Consider the following 23,999-nt stretch of genomic DNA (forward strand, 5'->3'; position numbering starts at 1 on the left):
AGTGTGGAGAGACATAAATTTCACCAAAACGCCCTACACGCCGTCGGTGGGTGGGGTTTTTTTTTATTCGCAAGCGATTCGGCAAGCAACTTAATGGAGAGTTTTTCAAGTGGACCATAAATCCTGCCGTGGTCCTGGGCCGTTCCGTGCGAACGATAATCGCGATCCGAGCCGAGAAGCGAGGAGGCGATTTTCTCAAGTTTTCCACGCAAATGAGTGCAGTGGATGGCCATGAATTACGATTGGGATTTTGGTGATTTTTTTTGGCACTCAGAGAGAAATTTTAATCACATCGAGAATAAGACGATATGTACTGCAGCTAAATGCATTTGCAAAACATATGGTTTAGGAAATTAAAAAAATGATGAGTAAATGAAAATGATGTAAGCAAAACAACATCCAATTGAACTGTTTTGTGGTTTTTGTCAAATGATAATGTGCAACTTTGTGACTTATCAAGAATCAAGCTCTAGCGATTCAAAGGAAATGAAACATATTTTATATCCTCTTTTCATGTTCATTGATAAGCAGATAAAACGGATAGGTTTCAATAGCTAGTGACGCTTTCGTATTCCTTTTTAATCATCCAGCTTCGAGCATCAAATACCATCAAAAAATCATATCGCAAGACAAGAGTTCGAAATACGTAACTTACCGATGTCATATATAGATTGTACAGCAGGCAAATTGATCCTGAGAATCCCGAAGAACAAACCCGGAGCATCCACTACTCTCTCTTTCTCTCTCTCTCTCTCTCTCTCTACGAAGATCATACTTTCGAGCCATCAACTCCTTCCGAATGGGAATCGAAATTGGGGATCCATTTCCACATTCGATATTGAACATTTGCGTGCACTGTAGCTCAATTTATTCCACCAAGAGCATATTACCCGACCAGCTGGCTCGATACAATCTTGCTGTACGCTGAGGCGAATTGTTTCATACCTGGGCACCGGTTCCGGTTTCTGCATAATATCGCCACATCTCGCCAGATGTTGCACAGTGGTTCCCTCGTGAACGTGAAGTTCCACTGACCAAGGTCGGTGGCCACAAACATGAGCGTGTCTTTTCCCGATCCCTGCTGCTGGCAGAAAATAGATCATAAAATTACCGATACGTTTCCTTATTTTGCGAGGACAGCATCGGAACCGGTAACGAGAAATAGAAAAAAATAAAAATGAGTTATAAGCAACCACAACTGAGCAAGTTTTCTAACGTGCAGCATTCCGTTTCGGTTGGTTAATTTTCTTCCGAAATTGCGCTCGCTAGATAGTAATTGAAAAACTTTTATTCGGTTCGTACCGTTCACCATCGCCGTTAGCCCATTTTTCTTTCGAGCTCCACATTTGCCAATCGCATTGGCGAATTGCGCGCGAAAAGTGAGGAAAAACGTTAAACGAAAACTTTCGCGCTATCGCTCGTAGCACTGCTGCGAGGTTCGATAGTATGCAATTAAAATCGAATCAATTAGGTCGCTGATTTATTACATCTTATGGTGTAGGGAATCTTAACACTTCAAATTTTTTAAAAAGAGTAAATAAAACGTCATGCATAACGTGGGAATTTGGCGGGAAAACGAGACAGAGTGATAGCGTTAACAACTAACTAGTGCTCGGATTAGCGCTCGGATGATTAATGCACAGCGTAGCGATGATTAGTGCTCGCATTTTTGACTGAATAAACTATCCATCTTGACAACAAATATTTAAAAACAATAAAAGATTTTTTTGAGCTTTTTCATCCATGCACTTTCAACTTATATGTAAGGAGTGAATCAAACATTATCGCTCTTATCGTGTCAGATAGATTCGTACATTCTCAAGAGATGTATTCAACACGCTTATAACAAGAAAATAGATGATTTATACAAATGTTTTTTTTTTAATTTATTATCGCAAGGGCTTTCATTTATCTTATTGATAGCGTATACTGAACTCAAAACATGTTCAAACAATTTATACATTCTATACGAAAACACAGCATTGTACAACATGAGAAAGGTAAAATATTCAACAATCAAAACTACCTTTGCACACTACAGAAGTAGCAGAACTTTTACATTTTACATAAAATTTTTCATCAAAATAACAATAAAAGCATGCCAACTGAAAGTTTGCAGTTTGCGCTTCTCATCAATAGGGGGCGCTAATAAAGCTATAAATAAAATGAACACTGCTCATAGCCTGTGCTTTCGAATATCATAGCAAAGGAGCACGTGTGGTCCTGCACGCGTTTTACGATATCCAAAAGATGCCCTCAATTTAAAGATATTGCTTCAGACATATCAAAAAATCATTTACAAATAGGTTATGAACCTTGTCCAATAGCACAATGAATACACAAGTCCAATTACTCACGTTTTTATTATTATATCTTGCAATGAAAAATGTGAAGAGTAGTTTTTGCAACTCGTTGTCTCTACCTTTGAAATAACCTAGAATTGGTACTCCAACCCAATTGGGGATTTGGTATCCAAGCTCAATTTAACGAAACAGCAAAAAAATAAATACAAATTTTCATTAGAGCTACAACAACGTACATTTAAGGTTTTTGTCAAGGAGAAATACGTCCAGCACTAAAGTTGAGCTTGTAAGAAGAACAGTTTTTTGGCATGAGCTGTTGCGTTAGCTTCGTCCTTTCGAAGGATAACAGTTTGCGTCAAAATACCACAGCATACGGCATCGTGAAACGCTTTACATGCATTGCGTCCCGGCTATTTAAAGCGTTTCATTTAAGCGTTTTTTTAGTATAACCCCTGAAGCATGCCATAGTATGATTTATTTCTCTTCATTTTCACGATCATCCCTTCACACGAACGAGGTTTTGGGACAGCTGAAAGATTTTCTCAAATAAATGACTCATCACAAGCAGAAAAAAAAACTAAACCATTGTTTTTATTCCTGCGAACATGTGTCCGCAGAGAAATTCCATTACTTTATTGATCGCTAGACCATTTCCATGTAGTGCCGTCCAGTTGATTTATGCCTATACCGTCCCCGTTCGCGCTTTCCCCACCCCACATAGCGCACTATGTACAGCTCGTACCCATCCCGCATCAGTACATCAACCTCTAGCACAGTTCGGGGTAACGTTATATTTGCCTACGGGTGGACCGATCGTTGCAACGGGAAGCTTAAACCTAGTGCCACCGACGGTTAGGCGATCGGATTTGAGAAGCAAGGAGAAGGAAGTTGAGGGTGTTGAACATCAGTAACATCGTTTTCGAGGATCGCTTGCGTCTCCGTTGGCATCTTATCGGGGTATAACTGCTCAGCTCGACATCAAACGCGATCAATTCGCTGCGGTTACGCCACGTTTACGCCGATGCTTTCGTGCGATCGTTCCCCCTTGTTATACGCTACAATCGACGTTAATTTACAAGTGCTTTGCGACTCTCCTACATCTGCAATTTACTATGCCTCGTGGGGGGTACCGAGCTCCACTCACGCGTTAAAGTTTTCCTCCTCTCGCTTTTTGTTTAATTTCGTATCGATTGATGACATATTCTACGCCTCGGGAAGGCCTCGCTCCGTTCGACCGCGTCGTGTAAGGTTCACAACCTCGTAACGGAAGGCAGACGCTTCCGTTTTCCTGTATTCGGTGCAACGTCCTGGCTGCTTCGGCACTGACACACCCGACAACTATATTACGTACGGCTGCTCCATTGATTGTTTCCTTCCTTATCGATACACGTTAAACCTCACTTTACACAGAAAACGATCCATCTAACGGTTGTGTATTTTCTAACGCAATCCCTTTTCCGTTGAGTTTTTTTTTATTTTGCTTATGCAGTTTTCCGGTTCAGTTTGTTTATTCAACATATCTATTACTTTCTTTTTAGTATCGATTAATGTTCACCCTTTCGCTCCTTTTCATCCTTCATATCATATCATTCTTTTCGTTTCTTTTTTTCGTTTCTGCTTCGTTTGTTTGCTTAACTACTGAGAATCACATTATCATTTGACGATTTGAGAGAAGGTTTTGCATTTTGGGGGTTGGTGTGTGTGTGTGTTATTGTATGTGTAAGTTGTAATGTTTTAGGGGTTTGTTTTTCCACCACACATGGGGTGAGTGAATATATTTCCGCTGCCCCTGAAAAAGGGGTCGTGTTATATTTATGCTGTTAATCCACTAGCAGTTACGTATGGAGATAAAATCAGGTGAATCAATCATCTTTCCGTTTTGCGCTCCTTTGTACAAAGTGCATTGTTCGGGTTTCGGTTGCGTGATATCAGAGCGGACAGCAAAACAAACGAAAAACGCGCGTCTTTTGAATCCACTAATGCATGCTTTCTTTTTTTTATACAAAACTCAAAACATAAAAGCTCATCCTCTGTACCGCGATCACGGTGCAATCGTGTCCGGAGAAAGGGGTTGCAGTATTTTCTTGTGCAGTTGCGTTCATAAAATGCCTAATATGTACACCGGAAGGAGACATGCTATTCGCTAGCACTAGCATTGGGGTTCTTGGGATAGATCTTTAGCTTACCGGGAGCTACACTAACATGTGACGGTTCGTGCTCGTGCTTTTCATCCAGCCAATGGAACGAAGATCTTCGAGCTGAATAAAACAAAATGCACGCAACAATGAGGGAACGACAAATGGGTACAGTCGGTCCATCCTGCAAACGCATCTGCACGCGCAAAGGTGTGGCAGCGCACAACGCAATATCACAAATCAAACGTACGCACACACATACACCAAGCAAGCAGCACATCGATAAACCGTTTCGCCGCAGGACCTCACCTGGGTCGCTGTCGGGGGGTTTTCTTTTTGTCCATCGCACCCACCATCACAACCATGTTAGTTACTAGTAATTTTGCAAATGTACATCACTCGAATCCTCGGCTTCAAAAGGGACGCTTGCTTCTGTTCGGCTGCAAAAACCCCCACTAGACAAGTTCGCCACGGCGTCCACTGATTGTCTCAATTAAAACCAGCCCTTTTGCTTTCTCTGTATTTTCGTCTCTTTCTCTCGCTCTCTGTCGCTTTTTCTGTCTGCGCGCTCACCGCCTGTGCAGGACGAGACCGCAGGAAGGAGCACCTCAGTGAGGAAGGATATTCTACGGCTAAAACAATCCGACCCATCCCTACCGGACGGGCCTCTCTGGTAGGCCTGTCAGACCTCGAATATCACTGCACTAGCAGTGAATTGCGTGTCGGTTTTGTATTTTTTTAGATCCCCTTTCGGGGAAAAGGAGTAAAAATTGCGCCACCGGGCTTGCAGTTGGTCCACCTCGCACTCAGCAGCTGCTGGTGGCGTGTCCACCACCCGGCGGGCTGAACGCGAAGTAGTAGAAGTCCTGCGACGACTTCGGCATGGGCTACACCGAAGTCTCGAGTTCCTGTCAACAGAAGCTATCCTTAGAAGGGTCAAGGTACAGCGGTGCCAGCCCGTGGCTCGCCGATAGATGATGGTTAGCGTGCGGATATCCTGGTCCCGGGTGACCTCCGTGGTACCCACTGCGGCCTTGTGCCGCATCCAGATGCACGCTTTGCAGGTGTTTCTTTTCACCACGCCGTCGTCGTGCACAAGCCGTCAAACCGGCGGCTAGCGAAAGCACAAGCGTGAGTGTAGCTGCGGCCAAACCCACGTGCAATGGTGACAATGGTAGCCGTAGATCACACTCAGTTGGGCTTTCGTCCTGTCCGGACGGACAATGTACCTTTCCATCACACCAAAGCTCAGCCGGAATGCAAGCCTGCAGTTCCTGGCAACGGTGCGGACAATCGTGAGCCGGAAAGATCTCCATCCACGAGAACCGATACTCAACCAGCTCGAGCGGTGGTCGTCGTGGGCTTCGGAACTCGATGATCAGGCTTCGGGAAAGTTCCGCCGCACTAAACTCGTACGCACGATCCCAACCATCGGAGAACGCGACCACATCCGGACCGGATGGGCAGAGATCACGCGAGCTGCGTGGGTTGTTCGTCGAGTAGACGGTGATGCGAGCGTCGGTTGGACAGGGTGGCGCTGATTGAAGAAGTGGTGGCATCCAGAAACCTTTAAGCTTCAGCACCAGATAGCTGCTGTCGGTTTCTGGTTCAAGCAGCCACGGTTGGATGAGAGCTGGGCATGGTGTTGGTTTGAGGAAGGCGTCTCCACTGCGGCCACGCAACCGCCTTTCGGACCAATCCGTCTCGCAACCATCCCGTGCGAATTCGTACCGACCCTCGAAGTAAAAATCACGAAAGTCTTGGTCCACCTCCATCTGCAGCGTGGTGAACTTCACCTCCACGATGCTCGCCGCTAGTGGAGCCAACGTGATCGAACCGGAGACGTCCGAGCAGAGACAGTCACGTGGAAGTGGTGCTACGTCTGTCCAGGGAACCTCACCGATGCGAAGGTCCGAAACTGGTCCGCCATGATGATTGCAGTGCCACCGGCCAGATCGGTTCTGCATGTTCTGGCACGAGCGGCCTCCAAAGCGGGCTCGTGTGATTGTCAAACTGAAAGTAGGAAACCCGGAAAGATCATTACTGATGATCACCCCTAAATGTATGCAATCGACGCACAAAAGGACGATCACTTACCGTACACTTTCCCCAGCGCTCGCCTCAAACCGGATGACACAGGAAATATTCGGTGAACCACCTCGACCGTACATGAACACGTTCGAGGGCGACCGGAAGATCCCACGAGATGCAGACGATGAGCGAAAGACGCGATCGCAGGACTTTGGGTGAAATTGCACCAGAGCGGCCGGTTCAGGCATAGCTGAGGGTGCGACAAGTGGCTCTAGTGGAGCACCACCTAGCGAGTTGTCCACAAACTCGTACCGTAGCTTAAACGCAGACGCAGGACCATACAACCGAGCCGTCCCGATCGGGCTTGGTCGATATTCGATGGTCAGATCCGAACCGGTTGACAAATAGCTCTCTGCAATGGAGAAGGTTTCGTTAAGAACTCGTAAGGTGATGTCCCGACGTCTGACAATAGGACTTACCTTGCGTAGAGCAGGGTCGACTACCTTTGGCAACGAGCGATCGGGAACATAATCGAGGAACCTCCTCGCGACAAATCTGCTCAATCAGGCTCGCGTTTCGTTGATACTCCGGAGGTGCACCTAAGAAAACTAGAATGAATGCTCGCGTTCCAGAACAGCTCATAGCGCACGTGACACGTGTCAAACTTACCGTACGGCCGTGATGTCACTGACCACCGACCATCCCAGATGCGAAGTTGTGTGACACATTCGGCTGGAGATTCGAAGCCAGTCGGATCGATCGCGGAGTGGTACTTGATGAACGAAACCCACACTGTCTCGTGCCGGCGTCCCTGGAAGTGGTACAGACAGGCGCTTTCCGGGGGCAGCGTATGCTGCGGACTCTCCAGCTCGCCCGTTTGGCTTTCGAACGCGCTCACGATGAATTCACACCGGCCGGGCTGTCGAATGTACGACTGCGAGTTGGAGTTCACGTACAGCACCTACGAACGCCCCCAGGGAAGGGTTTTCATTTATGTCTCAAACCGGCGCAGGAGGTCCTTTAGAAGGATCCCGGGGGAATGGGTCACGACTTACGTGGATTTCGAGCTCGAACCCGGGCAAAAAGGTGACAGGATTCGGATGGAACGGCACGTCGAACGGGGACGTGTGGAACTCGACACGCATCTCCGGCCCACTCGAGACGATGTCCGGAAGGACGTCTCCACCGCAGATCCGCCCGATGGCTGGTGCTTCCACCGCGGCACCATCGTAGATGCTGAGATAATCCTGCGCCTCGTCACACTGCTCCCAGCTCCTGAAAGGATTCGTGACGTGAGAAGGGAGAACGTAAATTTAGACGCTTTATTCATCGCGATAACTACCCAACCCAAGTGCTCGTGGGGCAGTGCTTTAATGCTGACCACAAAACGCCCTCGAAATGCCGTTCCGCTCGGCCGTAAACGTTAACGATCAGGAAGCATTAGAACGTCCATTCCGTACCATCAACACGCACTCGTCTAATTTGTTTATTGACCGGTGGGTGAAATCAAACCTGCACGGGCGCGTCACGCGAACGCGAGGCGCGGTGTTTGCTTTAAATGCTCGCCGGCGGGAGTATTTATTATGTTCCACTTACGGGCGCGATTTGTTGCCATCGGCGGTCATTTATTAGGGCAGGCTCGTTTTGAGCCCAATCACGCGCACGCACGAGCGCAAGCTCGGCCCTGGAAAACCCGTTCAACACTTGCCCGAGTGAGCATGGGGTTTAAATTTAGCCGGCTTAATTCGATTCGGTTACACCTTGCTGGGCTAAATCAGGACATTAGGGGTTGTTTGCTTTATTAAGTGAGTTGTTGCAGGCTACATCGGGATGGTGCACTAATAGCCAGTTGAACGGTGGCAATAGAACGAACGAAAGCCCTATAAATTGGTGCCTTTTTTTTGGTTTAGAAACTTGCTTTCTCTTGGCAAGAATCTTTATAGTATATGGTTTATATCATACACCATTTATAGAATCATAATTGTTTTATTTTAATGACCGTTTTAGCGCTGTTATTTGCTGTTATTCATATGAATTTGGGTCTTATAAATGGCACAAAATTCAGCTGATTCCAAGAATGCAAGTTAGCAGTACCAATGATGGTAAAAGAAACCCATTTTAACGTTTGAAGAGCACCAATATAAATGTTCATGCTAATTTTATTATAATAAAGGCAAAGTATCTAAAAATAACAGACAGAGTATGAAACCTCTCAAAATATCAATTCCTACATGATTTGTTGCAAGAATTAAATCTTTATCTTTATTCAAATCTTTTTCTCCTATCTTTATCTTTATCTTATCTTTATCTTGTTTATCTTATTGAAATCTTTATTCAAAAGTTATGTCTTTGAGCCTTCCCTTTCATAATATATAAATCTTTTTATATTGTTTTCCAATTGCCTACATTCAGGAGCCAAGAATATCAGTATCATTTTCAATCGGTTTCATATCATCAATGCACTGCTGTTCCCGCTGCTTTCAAACAATTGAACAATCGAAAAATGCTCCCCTATCGAATTATCATGCCAAATCAGTACATCCCAAGCCACAGCTGGCGCCCAATCGAAACCATCCGTTCGCTGCCGCCCTACAATGTTGCACTTAACACTCGTGCACGTATTTTAACACCTCCGTGAGCGCCTTTGTGCCAAAGCAGCGTAATATCGCCCAATTGATTTTCCAATCAAATTATCGTGCCATTCCGAGTGGCGCTGTCGGCAAGCGAAGAGTTTCTCGATCCTATTTCTCCCCGCACGAAAGCAATCAAACCCGAACGGCCTCGAGCCATCAACCATGGGCAGCTTGCGTTGCCGAAAGCCGGGTAAAGTTTTCCACCGTTTTCCACCCCACACACACACACACACCTGGGGGTATGTCACCTGGCCCTTCGTTGCCTTCGGCGAGTGGCCAACCGAACTGGGCCCAAGCGCCATTCATTCCCCAAATGCGGCCCATTGAACGCGGTCGAACAGGAACAACTTTCCTCCCGCACGGAATCTGTTTCGAAATTTACCTCAAATCCTTAACCCAACAGGTTTTCCATAAATCCTTAACTTTTTCACCCCTCCCCCCATGTTCACCCCCTATGCTATACCTTCACCGGGGCGACGCCTTTATCCTTAACATGCGAAAGTGGAGCAAGGAAGAAAAAAGAAAGCGAGCTCGCACTCGCACCAAAACCACAGCCCATCATTGGCCCGAATGGCGGCCCGCGCCGAAATGGAAACTCTCGCAATCGCTCGATCGAGCACTGACGCCAGCAAAAGGGTGCCGGGCAGGATGCAAGTTCCCCCCCCCCCCCCCAGACAAGCCCCCACCACCCGTTGGGGGGGTGAAAAGTTTGCCGACAGAGGGTGCTGCCTGGCGTAATGGCAGAATGGAATCGGTTCTCGAACGCCTCGAAAGGGGCATTCTGGCCCCCTTCGGATGGGTTCGTCGGAATGCATCGTTGCACCAGCGAGCGAACGGTTTAAACGTGTTTCTCAGCTCGCTTGCTGATTGCCAGGCCCTAAAGTGAACGCCACGAAGGTGGCCAGAAGAATGGACCATCTTTAAGCTTCATCCACCTTCATGCGCGCTCGATTTGGTTGAGGGGAAGGGGAAGGGGAAGGGGAAGGGGAAGGGGAAGGGAGGAGGGAACGGAGTAGGGTGCATGAACGGTCGGCTATAATAATTTGAAATAATAATTTACAAGTTTTGCATTGGAAATTGCTTTCGGGTAGCGTCCGTGCACGAGTCCAAGTCCATTTTCGGGCACACAACCGGATACATTTTACGCCTTTCTCGGCTGTGGGAGTGGTTTTCGGAAATGGCGCCATCCCAGAACTTTCGCTCAGGTGCGCTTCTCCACCCCCCCTGGAAAATGGGGGGAAAAGCCGTAAATTCTGTTCGGCCGAGTGGATGAGATAGTTGGCCGTTCGTTAGTTTTGCGGGCATATGCCCGCACGGTTGGGAGGTTGTCCTGGAGCGTGGTGGGCGAACGAGTTTGGGAAAATTTCTTATTTTCACCCGGTCTGCTCGGGAAGACACAACCGTGCCCGGAAATGGAGTGGTCCGGTACACGGAACCACTCGCCAAACGCAATATCCGGCCAATGTTCTAAAGTGCCCGAAAAGTGCAACCTGAGCAACCTGGGAGCTTGTTGCAGTGGTGAGTAGATAAAAGCGCAGGTTACTTGGACCACGAAGTTGAGGTGAAAAATAGGAAAAAAACGAAGCAATAACTAGCGGCTGCTGGCATCAATCACCGGTCCCGGGAATTGGGTTCATCCATAAAACCATGCCCACGAAATTATCACGTTACAATTTAAACCCGAAAGCCGCCTATCACTCATCAAAGGACCGGACGCGGTTTTCCACGGAGATGCTCGTATTTAATTACATGACTCAGGTTTTTTTTGTGGTTGCCACAAGCGCTCGTGCCATTCCATCACACACAGCGTATCCAGGTGATGGTCGTGAAAGCGGAATTTGTCTCGTAACGGGCGGGCACGGGAAGCCCCGGTTGAACAGTGGAACAAAATGCAGCTGAAAAGCACACAAAATTAATCATCCTTTGCTACTGGGAAACGGAACAAACAAGCCCACCAGCGAAAGGCAAGCAATCAATTTTCATTAACAATCCGGTGCGGCTCTCGGTGCAGATTGGGGTTCAGGTTTTGGGTCAGGGTGATCGGTTTTATTTCGCTCATATTTCACGCCAAGGATTACACGGTGGATGGCAAATGGGCTGCTCTTGGCACAGGTTAAGCGGTCCCATTCGAGACCGGCCTGTCGAAACGATCGTCTTTCACCGGGCACTCATGAGGGTTGGAAAAAGCGGGTTCATTCAAAATGGACCTTTCGCATAACGCACCATTCGTGGGAGCGAGTTGATGAATTAATGCACGGAAAACAGTGGCCCATTCGTCGTTGAACGGTTGTTTGGTGGACAAACAACGGCCCGATCTGGCGCGTTTCATGTCGGCGGAATGTTTCGCGTGACGATTCCATGACCAGTCCACTGGTGAGGATGATGATGATGATCCGTGGTGACGGATGAACCGTGTCGTGTCGCAGGTCTGTATTTATGTAGCCGCCCGGAACGTTACATCGTTTAATTGTGGTTTATTACAAACACGACATTAAATAGGTGGAAACAAACCCCTCCCCTTGTGGGCCGTGGCGGTCCTGCCACGTTGCGGAAATGAAGCGAAGCAAAAGCCCGGATGGTTTTTTTGTCCTCGCACAAAACCGCATCCTTTGCTTTGATGTTGTTGCGTGTTGAAAACCAATCCGGCTTCAACCGGTTCGCTGGTGCTTTTTCTTTTTTGTTGCTCTGTCAGCTTCGATTATTTGCGACAATCTGCATTTTAATTGTCGTACATTTAATTGCTATTTGTTGTGCGTCTTTAAATGGTCTGCTACAATGTTCAATCAGGCTGGTCAAGGTGTGATGATGAATGCCTTTAATTTTAGGGTTTTGAAACTAATTTTTCAAACGTATTCACACTACAATGAGACTTGATATATATAGTTTTATTCATTCAACTAATTATATTTTTAAAAGTTTTTAAACAAACCAGCTCATATTAGCCTTAAATCACATATTTTTCAACGTACCGTATTTTGATGTCGACCTGGCATCGTTTTCTACTCTGCTCAGGTGACATCCTAACTTTACAACAAGCCAATGATGTGTAGCAAGTACAAAAAGAGACATAATCCCTGGAAAAATCATAAAACTGCTACAAAAGCTTAATTATCGTAAAATTATTTAAACTGCCATGCAAGATTCTGAAGAAAAAATCGTTGAGAGCTTATAGGCGAATATCGCGTTTAAAAAAGGCACCGAATTTAAATAATTTAAATTTAAATTTTCCTCTACACAGCTTTAGTCCTAACCAGCTTCCCCATACCATAAGAACCAAAGGTCCACTCCTAACAGCATAGAATTAATCAACAAAACAACTACTCCGGTCGACGACGTGTGTCGCGAAATGCCGCTATTCATCACCGTCTGACAAACATGCCCCATGCGAAGTACGCCGTTTGGCCAGCATGTCCTTTGAAAGAGCGCTTCCGACATCAATTTTCCTAATCTCCCGCTGCCACCAGCGTGCGATGCTATGGAACGGAAAAATTAAACGCTCTGTCCCACGCGAATGCACACACATGGTCCCTAAAAATCGCACAAACCATTCGCACGCAACTCGAACCCCGGGAGAGCCGCGGTCATCAATAAAGCATTACCTTAAAATCCGGTTGTTCGCCTCGTGGTGCGTTGCCTGCTCCTTCATGTTCAGTTTGTGTCCGTCCGGCTGGCGCAGGACGATCATCGCATGCAGCCCGCTCGGGGGCGCTCGGTGATTAATATAATATTTACATGTTAGATTGCGCGGATAAATGCCGGGATAGTTGGGCGATCGTATTCGGCAGGTCCTGCAAAACAAAAAACGGGGAACGTCGGCATTAGGTGGCCGTTGCAGCCGGGGCTACGGGGTTTTGAATTGGATAATTTATAAAGCACCATGGGTTCGATGAGCCGCTGCTTGCGATACGGCCCAAGGACCTCTTCTGAGTGCTAGGACGAGGCCCGGATTAGCTCGCGCCAGGAAGCGCGATCGTACGCGACCCGAAAACCAGCTCGCATGGTGTTTTATTCCACTCAATGCGCGAGGACATGTCGCCCGGTGGGAACTTACCTTTTGTCGCAGTCGTAAAAGTTCCGATTGCAGTAGCTGCCTGGCATCAGCTCGCCGTTCCATATCCGGTTGTCATTCCTGCAGCGTGCCGTGAACGAGAAAAACAGAGAGCGAACATTACGACCGCTGAACTAGCCTCGCCCGCTCGTGGTGATAAGAAAAATGTAGGATTAACTCAACATATTACCCACCGCCAATAAATACAAGCATTTCGTTTATATTCACTCCCTTTGGACTGAGCACCGGAAAACGGATGGGCCGGTTGTAATGGATGCCAGCCGCATCCGGTTCGAATTCTATTCTGCCAATGATTTTCCGATTTCCGCCCCACCCCGAGTGAGGGAGGCTTTTCGAGACCGGCGTTATGAAGCCCCGTGGTTCCGTAGGAGGTTTCCCTCGACCGGCGAGAGAAATGTGTAAAATGCAATAACCTAGATTTAATGCTGCCATCATCGGTCCGGGCGCGTATGGGCGTAGTTTTGCCCCGGATCCGACCCGCTATCCGGTGCCCGTGTGCGAAACGCGTTAACATCTTTTTATACCATCGAGCACCATTCGCGCGGGCGGACACCCGATGCGTTTGGTGAAGCGATTTTTGCTTTTTTTTTCCCCCCGTTTTACTTATTTATGTTTGACTTTTTATCGCCCCGAAACCGACGCCCAAAAGCCGGACGAAGGATACGTGTGTGTTTGTCGTAAAACCAACTTTTATAGTTTATTACTTAATGGAATTTTCAATTTCTCTCACAATGGCCCACCCGTGGGAGCCCGCTTGTTTGCCCGGCCTGTGCTGGCTTCCAAACAACATTGTTCGATTGCTATGCGGTGGAAGCGAATGGAGTAACTGGATTCTAAAGCGCAACGACAAAACGCACCGAAGGAATGTGGTTGCTCGGGTCGAAATGTGTAGAAATATGGATGTTGCTCCCCGTGAGCGCAAGCACAGCACGGGGAATTACTTCCGTGCTGCAGCTGGATTATGGTGAGCTTTGATTGTGCTAAATTGAGTTTGTGTAATTTTATTACATGAACAATGGGTTCCATCGGTTGGAATTTGCATCGAGGAAATCGAGAAAAAAGAAACCATGTAGGGCAATTTCGACGACAGTGTTAGTTTTGTATTCGATTTGGATGCTTTGTTTTCAGAGAAGCAATCCATAATTTTGTATATTTTAAATATAATACAGTCAATTTAACACACCTCACCGGCTAACTCGCTTACGATACGATTGCATGTCCTTAGCGCCCGAAAGCTGGCAACACGCGCTACATGCTAATTCGTGCAAAGCTCCTCAAACAAATCACAAATTACACACAACAAATTCCTTGACCATCCGTACAGTGCGATAAGCAACCCGTCAGTTTCCACCGACAATTAACCATCCGTTCCCGTGATTTGCCGCCATTAATTTCCCCTTTGACGGTAGAAAAGAAATGGCCCCGAACCCAGTCCGCAGCGACTCATAAATACCTGAGCTTGGCGTCGCTGTGCCGCAGAAACTTGTAGATCAACCGAAACTCGAACCCGTTCGATACGCCACTGCTCGCCTGCGGTAGCTTATCGAGGCGCAGTGTCACGTTCACCGACCGTGTCTCGCTGTAGTATATCGTGTAGCCCGATGCCGTGCCGCACCATTTGCCATTCAGGTGCGGTAGACCCTGCTCGCTGATCGTCATGAATCCTTCCATACACTCGCCGTGCTGCTTCAGGTCGTGAAAGTTCTCCACGTACTTGCCGATGCTGAACTTGGCCAGATTAAGCTGCGATTGGAGAAGAGAGCGAGAAGTGATTATTTAAAACCAATTCGTGTTTCAGCTGCGTTATCACATCGTCAGTTTTATCGAAAGACTGGGCATTTGATTGATGATTCCTGCAAAGGGTTCACAGCTTTTCCCTCAAATAGCACCTGCAAACGAATGGCGACCATCAAAATACCGTATCACTAAGCAGTTTTATATCTTAACAACCTTCAAAAGCTAATCGGAATCATAAGGTCAATCAAATGAGGGCATTTGTTGCATATCACTACTAGAAATGATTTGTTGAATTTCGATTTATTGGAGATTTTCCCCGAGTTTTTCTCTTCTTCACCGGGAAGCAATAAATCGGTAGCGAAAAGATTAAATATCCTTCTGCCCCAGGCAACTTTTTTGCAGTTTGTATTTTTTTATTCTCAAAGAAAAACAACCTCAACGGCGGCAGTTCTCTTCGGTGGAAAGTATTGCTATTTATTGAAAATATTTTGAAATGCTTAACCAACCCATTTGTTGCAAAAGAAATGCACCGACGTTATGATTTTCTCCTCGCAAAAAACAAGCAACATAAACTGAAAGAAATCCCGCAAAGAACACTCCTCCTAATACTTTCCATCTCCTCATTACATTGTACGCAACCGGTCCCCAGTCCAAGCCCGAAAAGAATGTCCAATCCACCCTCCGAACCCGCATGGGCACCACGACGCTGCCGACTAATCCCGCCCGATGGGACATTTCGAGCACCGCGAGCGGCAGTCAGTCGTGATTAAAAAACTTTCATATTACTGCACTTAAGCTCTCCATTTCATCGCGGCCTTCGCTAAGTCTTAGGCGCGGCTTTCCTGCAGCAAACGGTAGTTCGGCCGGTTCTACATTCTTTTCTTCCGGCCCCAAAGCTGCGTTCCTCGTTCGTGCGCTTCGCCCGGTGTGAGGGATTCGGTTCCGGATGAAAACGGTTGAAAGCATCATAAAGAACTTCATCCCGGCATTGCTCAATCATGTCCTCGGAAACGGTGGAGCAATGAAGGATTTTTTTTGTTTTTTATCTCTCTCTCTCTCTCTCTCTCTCTCTCTATGGTTCCTTTATAGAGACCGCTATCGAAGGAACAAACTGACGGAAGGAAATCTGAAACACTCTTCTGGAGGCGACGGAACCAGGATTAAGAATTAAAACATTAACGACGTTACATTATGGAAAAAGTTTCCAACATCACCGCCCGGGAACCTTTTGGGAAGTGAAAATAGCACAAAATGCCCTCCCAAAAGCACGATTTGGTTTCTTCAATCGTTTCGGGGATAGTTTTAATGCACTTATCTCGTGTCGAGTTTTGAGCTGCAATATTTCTCCCGAGCGAGGTTCCGTTCCATTTATCAAGGAGCGCTTTAAAAAGGGACCTCACGTCCAGGCTTCCAATCAAAACGCCGCTGGGGAATGGATCGATCCTTGATTAGAAAACGGCACGCCGACTTCAAACGAAGCAACCTGGAGATTTTTCAATTAGCCGATTAGCATTTCTTCTTTGTTCCCCGAGCGGTGGGGAATCCGTCGCCGGAGAACAGTTCCCAGAAAACCAAGGTGATCACGATCGTAACAAAGCTCCGGCGTCCATCAACTACCCCGTCGCAACAATAGCGCCCGTTTAATTACGAGAAAGCACCACGAGGGTGGGGGCCAGAGCTCTCGAGCTGGCCAACTTTCAAAAGGAGACTTTCGGTGCACAAACACAAACAACCATCCAGCAGGATGGTTGAGACCGTTGTTGGGTTGGGAGGCACGGATCCATTAGCCGTCGATCCGATACGTCGTCGAACGGTTCCCATCAGCATCGGCGAATCGGGATCGGCCGCCAGCAAAGTGTGAAACAAACTTTCTGTTTGACTAGCGGAATAAATTAAACAATTTTAGCGAGCTTTGAAGCGAGCTCCCGTGCCCGTTTGTGGGGAGTGTCCTGGAACAGGATCTCTATCTGTGGTTGGGCCGTGTTCTTAAGAAACTCTTGACTTTAGTGGCGTGCCTATTAGCATAAGTCAGCGCAAATGCAAAAGTCAACAAAATTGAAAATAAATTGAATTAAAAGTAAATAAAACGTGGTACCCGCACCGCGCGAAAACCGGATTTGTTGATCTAATTTAACGGCATTTTCCCACCAGCGGTTTGGTGGGGAGATGAGAAAAACCCACCCATTGTCGCGTGGTTGTGATTTTACCAGATAGTGCCAATGTTTGTGGGATTGTTTTGTGTCTCTGCTCAAACCCGGTCAATTTGGTTGAACAACAGTTAACGACGAAAGAGACATTATTCCAACCACCGGGAACTTTAAACACGTGCGCTGCTCGATTCATTATTCACTTGCCCGGTACCGGTGGCCGCTTGACATTCGGCTGTCGGCAGGTAACGATGATTGGCGTTTACAAGGAAAATAGATTCACCAACCGGCACACAGCCCAGGACCCTGTTCGCTCGACTCCGGTTCGGTTTGGTCGGTCAGGCGTAATTAAATTGACTGCAACCGCACACACGAGCGCTTAATAGATGCCCCTTTTCTATTTGTCAGCGATGGAAAACTTTTACCCCCCAAAACATAATCAATTGACTAGTGAGGGTTTCTTGCGCTGGCACTACGCCTCGAAGAAGGCCACCATTTTTCTTTTCCTCGATGTTCGACCCTTCGGAAAAGCGTCACCCCAAACGGTAGAAAGAAATGGCGTGGTAATATTTCCTCCTGATTCGCTTTTCCCACACCCACACACGCTTACTCGCACGCCGAAACCCCCGGACGGGTCCGATGTAGATAGATTCCGCTTTCCCTATTTATCAATTAGAGATGAACATGAAAATTCACTCTCTTTCTCTCTGGCGCTATCTTCGCACCGGTGCGCTGGTGCCCGCAGGCCTGGGAAGGGAACACATTTTTCACTTTCAATTTGCTTATTGATTTCGTCGCGTCCCTTCGAACGTGCGAATGAGCGAATGTCTTCTGTTTTCTTCACCGCTCGGTCTGGTGTGCCGCTTCCATTGACGTGGTGGAAATGTTTCCGTGTGTTTTTTCTTCTTCTTCTTCTTTTTTTCATACTTTTCTTCTCTCTGCCCATCCACCCCGACTTCTGGCATAAAACGAAGCTCAATATTCACTCACGGTCGTTCATCAAAAGCAAAAGCGCAAAAGCAAACGCCCGTCGAACATGCGATTCGACGTTTGCTATAGCGTCTTTTTTTTTCTCAGTGGGAGGGAGAAAACGGCAAAGAAAAAGCAACCGAAAGAAAGCGAGAGGTGTCCCAGTTTCAGCCGGCACGAAAGCCCCCCCCCCCGCTCAGCGGGAAGCAAAGAAAAAGACGAACGAATTTATGACCATCCATTAGTGCGGTAAAAGCAACAAGAAATGGGGCACTTTTTGATTATCATTATGGTTGTTGAAAATTTAATTTATGAAGACGATTGCCGGCGGCAATCTTCGGTGGTTGGGGGCGCGCCCGTACACGGATGTCATGGGCGAAAAGGGGATGTTTTGCGGGTTCACTCTTACCTGCACGATGTCACCGTACTGGCCTCCCGAGGCCGTAAAGTTCAGGTGACACACGAAGGGATACGCGCCGTCGGGGTTCTGCAGCTGGAGCTCGTACGTTCGTCCGGCTTCACCGTGTAGGGTGCGGTTGCACGCTAGAAAGCGGGGAAAAGAAAGAAATGGTATGGTTTCGGTTAAAATCAATAGCCCGCAGAGAGATAACAGCTTGAGTTATGGTAACGGTGGTAAGGGTTAGAAGAAACGATAACACAAAACGATTCGCTGTCGAAATGCCACATTGATGAATTTCCCTTGATTGCTCTTGTTGTAGCAATCATCTTATTTGTTTCTTTGAGTTATATGTTATTGTTTTATATTTTTTTATCACTTAATATGATTTTTTCCAAAATATCCTTAAAAAATACGGCCTTACGAGAAGAAAAAGGATGCAAATGCTCACATATTGCATACATTCAGGGGCAATCTAGGAAGCTTTTGTACGCAATCGTTAATTGAACAATAATTGCTGCAGAATATCAAAGCTGTATTAATTTCTTTAAAATGTCTCTTCATTTATTAACTACTGTTCTCCTGTGTAAATCACTCGTTTTGAGTTTATTCTCAGCCACTCAAAATTGCGTTCAGTTATGCTTTTTTGCTCATAGGAAAATGAGACATTTTCCAGGGCTACGCTAACGTAACAAGTCACTGTGCACGTTTGCCCCACCGAGAGCTTGATAAATCGTCGTTCATGTGTGAAAAGCACGATCAATTAAAAACTTACTCCACCTTGCCCACGGCGACAAAGCACAAGACGGTGCGGTGGTCCCAAGAAAGCACGAACATCACGCACGCCGATTCACTTGCCGTTTTGCGGACCACAACGTCGAGTTTGACCGGAGAGAAAGCGATCACGAAACGGCCAGCCTAATTTGCATTCCACGCAGCGAAACGACCGGTAACTACCGTCCAATTTACCCGTGTGTCACCGTGCACCGGTGTAAGGACAACGGTTCCGTCCCGCAGCACTTCAAAAGCTGACTACCTGCACCGCATCGGATGTGCACCTGTCCGGTTAACTTTTTCCCCGTCAACCGTCGCGTTTCATTGCGAGCGGTTCCGGAGAAACTTTTCCCACCCCGCAGGAGGGTGCAAATTTTCAATCGCTTAAAAGCCGGCCACCGAATCACCCGTACACGGGTGGGGTCGCGTCGACGTGAGTGAAATCCGAGAAAAGGATCACGCGCTTCCGTGCCACCGTGCGCTCCGGAACCGGAATTCCGGTGCCGGAGCTTTTGCGTTCCGCAAATTCGAAGGGTGGCAACGTTGGTGCCGAAACAAAAGGATGGTGGGATGGTGAAGTGAACCGGAAAAATTGGAAGACCCCCACCAGGTGAGCGGCAAACGGAACGCAAGAAGACGAAGCGAGCACCTTCGTTAATTTAATAAATTCAATATTCCCTCGCCGGAAAGTTTTATGTAAATTCTCTGCACGCTGCACCCGGGCGAATATCGCCCGGAATCAAAGCGTCACGTCGCAAGGGACCACCGATGGACACTCCCGGGGCTGGCCGGGCAGGTTGCGGATGGTGAAATCAAGGATCAAACAACTCGCACAATATTTCCGCCAGCGCAAGAGGCAGGTGGCAAGGAAAACAAGAACCAAAAAAAAAACGCCCCGAGACTAAAGGTTTCGCACGCAAGAACGCTGCCCGCATCCGTGATCCGTTTCCGCACGCGAGCGGAAGTCAACTGTGGCAAGTTTGCTGGTGGAAAATCCACCCCAGTGAACGGCTGGCAGGGCAGAAATCACCTTGCACCTGGAAAGTTCATTTCTTCGCAGTTATTATTTTACGCTTTACGCTTTGCCTGCGTCCGCGTTGCCCTGCGAATGCACCCAGGATGCGGGAAAATGTATTTATATATCCTTTTGGGGGGGGCAGGAATTTGACGGAAAGCCCGCAAAGCCCGCGGGTTCCGCAGCAAGCGATGGGGCGAACTTTAATTTGTTGCCCCTTGCCGTCGGAGCGCTTCCACCTTTTGTGCTACTTTTTTCCATTCAATTTTCCCCAACACCACTGGATTTTTTTTTGCTTCTTCTTTTTTTTTTGCTGCTCGTGTTCCAGCACACCAGCAATTCACCCGCGATTTTGTGGTGCGCAAAGTTTGCATTGTTTTAAATGCCACGCAAAAGTTGGGTGCCGTGCAATGAAGAATGGCGAACGCCTGACGCAGTTAAAAGTCTCATGGAGAGAAAAAAAGTGGAATCAGGGGTTTTTTGGGTGATTTTTCTTTTTCGTTTTTGCCTTCATACGCTGCTCGCAGGTGCGATGCAGTTATAATCTTCTACCCACGAGCGGGCAATTTTCTATTCCAACCACAAGCTGTATGACTTTTTTTGGTGAGCAAGAAAAGCTTACATTACACCCAGTCCCGAAAAGGATGTGAAAGAATATTCTCAGCTAAAAAATCTCAGCTAACGCTCGTGCATCATCGTAACAAAATCGCTCCTAAGTGGTACAAACGGGTGGCGGATTAATCCCGCTCGCCATAATGCACACTTCCCGGGTATTATCGAAAATATGAGAGTTAAATCCCGACCACTGGCTAACAGCTGAAACAAAAAGAAGCGGTGCCAAATTAACACGGAACGATAACAGGCGACCATTAGCCGCTAAGAAAGCGAACGCAGACTTTATTGCATTAGCCCAACGGATGTAATTGAACGCGCGGATGTCCAACCGGATGGTCCATCGTACGCCCGGCACTTTTATCCTTCTTTTATTCACCCACCCGCATGCATGTGCGCACATTTTCACTTCTTGCAAATGGGGGGGTGATTTTCTTTCCGAGAATTAAATGATCATTAATTAGCGAGCCATACGCTCTAAGATCTGCCCACGTCGGATTAAGGATATCTTCCAACAAGCCAGAAGGTCAGCCACATCGTCGGGCTTGCCGTAACGGGTGGCATTATTACCATTAGCAGTAGCTACCAGGGAACCGACTGCAGGCTGCTCATTTATAACTAAAGATTATGTCACGTATAAGTGACTAACGGTGGCTGACTTCGTTGCAGCAAGCACCACGCCACATGCTCCATCCGTCGGCCGGCTGCCATTTTAATTTGTTCCTTCCTAATTCCACCTCGCGTTCCGTGGGGGGATGTAATTTTAAAGGATTAAAGTTTCGGCGGTCCGGGCCGCGTGTGAGAATGGGCTGATAGTAAGTAAATTACTGCGGCACTATGCGCCGTAACCGTGGCATGGTTTAGACCATGGCTTCCGGTTCGCGAACACCACCGCATCGGATTCGCGTCGCAAATGTTGATCCCGGGCTGAATTATGGCTTCATTACGCCCCGGCCGGGGCGGATAAACAAAAACACACTGCCTCGTGCACCGATTGTCGTCGGCGCGTTCCGTCGGCTAATCCAGGAAACAAACATACCTAGACGTTCCCATTCAGTCTGGTCAGCGTGCGAGCGGATCCTTGTAATGCCACCCCGAGGCAAGAACGGCTAATCCGAGGAAGTGCCGTCACAGGATGTAACCATCGCCGTGGGAAACCGTCGTCCCGGGAGACTGGCATGGCCACTCGCACACGCAACCGAACTGACTGGTGGGTGGGAGATAAATTAATAAACCTAACCGGCTGCGCGCAATCAAAACCAATCCCGGTTTATTGACACTGTCCTTGGGTGGAGGTCCTTTCCAAGCCGGCAGTGTTACGTCCATCACGGCCCATCACGGCAGGTGGCTTTGTTACGCATAACTATACTCCTTCAAGGGTCAAGGGCTGGATATGTGGCAGTAAATCATCCAGCAACTGAAACGGGATTACTTCAGCGATGTGTGTGACGAGTTCTTTCCGCTAAGACGCTTTCCTTCAAGTGCTACTAATTTGTGTGCCCTCGGATCGACCGCCACACGCAAGAGCGTGAATAAATATTTGATAACGGCAAACCAGCTCATGCACGGGGATGGCTTTTTCAAAGAATTTGGCTTCATGCTGAAACTGGTTGCGTGCTTTTTTTTTGGTTTCAAATTACTTGGCACACTTGATGCAGCCCATTTTTCCAACAGCCATTTGGAACGAGTTTGACTGACATTCCTCGTGTAGCTCGATCGATCTCAACACCTAGTTGAGGTTACCATCACGTCCGGCCACATTCAGCCCAGTCATCCTGTGGTGTATTCCACGGCCCCAATAAACCCCCCCCCCCTTCCAAATGACCTTCAGCCTCGGAGCGTGAAGGGCACACGTGCTGCTTCACCTCTGGAAAAGCGCTCACGCAAGTGCTCACGTTGTGCCCGTCGGTGTCACAAGCACCCGGGCAAGAGAGTGCGCTCGGGTGTCGTCGCGCGCTTAAGATGCTCGCCTGCCCAGTGATCCGATTTGGGTTGTTAAAGTGCCCCCGGTAGGTGGCCCAAGGAGTGTCCTCCGGTTGCTACGGTAAATGATCCCGCAACGCCACTGGAACGCCAATGACAAATCGAGCCGTAATCTGATGGTCGGAGAAATAAAGAAAAGCTCATAAGGAAAATTCGAACCAACCGAGGCACGGAGGATGACAAGGACGCGACACGACACGCGGGGACGCATTATTGCATTATCTTCACCGCAACCTGCGAGATCCTTTTCCCACTCACAGGGCAATCACATCTCACTTTCGGCAGCGGCAGATAATAACATTAAGCTGCTCACTCGAGCGGCGATATGCAGCGGCGTTTTCTCGTACCGTGAGCGCTGCTGCTATGCTATGCGTGCCACAAAAGGCTGCTCGGGAGGGATTAGCAACAACGCGCGCCCAGTGAAGTGTCAACCCCACGATGGGAGCTTCCGGGCTGCTGGTGCGACTAAAACGGCTCGCTGTCTTATCGCACGATGCGCGTTGTGATCGCGCTGGGGAGTTTCCTTTTGCTCTGTTCTTTTTTTTTTTGCTTTTCTCTCTCTCTCTCTCACTCACTACTCCAGCATCTTTTCCGATTGTGCAAACGTTCTGATGCCACCCGGCAGAAAGCTAGAAATGGATAGTTCGCCCCGGCCAGCCATTTCGCGGTTCGTATCTCTGTGGGTGGGTGATTTTTTTTTTTTGCGGCTTTTGCTCCTACGAAGTCACGATTTCCGGCCCAGAGCACGTGCATTCCTGCTGCGAGCGCGCGCACCGACAAATCACGAACTTCCCATTGACGTTGATTCGATTGATGAATTGATGGGTGACAATTTCTGACAGATTTGTTTTATGGACGAAATATTTTATTACGTCCCACGAGCGCGCGCGTGTGTGTGCTGGTGGCACGGATGGTGTTGGGAAATATTGATTTTTGGACAGCTAGCGTAAATTGGACAGCGCCAGCCGGTGGTACATTTAAATTGGTGCGTGTTGCCGGAACGGGAGCGTGTTTACCTGGCGCTGATTTTGGGAGAAGATATTTTTGCTTCGTTTTATGAAATGAATCTTTCTGGTGAGAGAAGTGTGTTTTCGATCAACGAACGATGAAGAATATGAGCTTTTCATCCGGGGAAAAATCATCAAATGATTCCAAAAATCATACCCAAATAATGTCTTTATTGACTTTTTAATG

The 23,999-nt window shown here is 47.6% G+C and overlaps 1 protein-coding gene across 1 annotated transcript in view; it reads right to left on the minus strand.

Moving 5' to 3' along the window:
- Positions 1-5,349: 5,349 nt before the first annotated feature.
- LOC128731713 (uncharacterized) overlaps positions 5,350-23,999 on the minus strand; it is a 184,018-nt gene continuing 165,368 nt past the window's right edge. The window contains exons 3-11 of the mRNA XM_053824845.1: positions 18,434-18,567; positions 14,625-14,914; positions 13,154-13,231; positions 12,702-12,890; positions 7,525-7,744; positions 7,139-7,430; positions 6,949-7,068; positions 6,536-6,881; positions 5,350-6,451 (exon numbers count right to left, since the gene is read on the minus strand). Coding sequence (XP_053680820.1) covers positions 5,350-6,451; positions 6,536-6,881; positions 6,949-7,068; positions 7,139-7,430; positions 7,525-7,744; positions 12,702-12,890; positions 13,154-13,231; positions 14,625-14,914; positions 18,434-18,567 — 2,771 coding nt within the window. The remainder of the gene's footprint in view (positions 6,452-6,535; positions 6,882-6,948; positions 7,069-7,138; positions 7,431-7,524; positions 7,745-12,701; positions 12,891-13,153; positions 13,232-14,624; positions 14,915-18,433; positions 18,568-23,999) is intronic.

Source organism: Anopheles nili, chromosome 2, assembly GCF_943737925.1.
Source record: "Anopheles nili chromosome 2, idAnoNiliSN_F5_01, whole genome shotgun sequence".
NCBI lineage: Eukaryota > Metazoa > Arthropoda > Insecta > Diptera > Culicidae > Anopheles > Anopheles nili.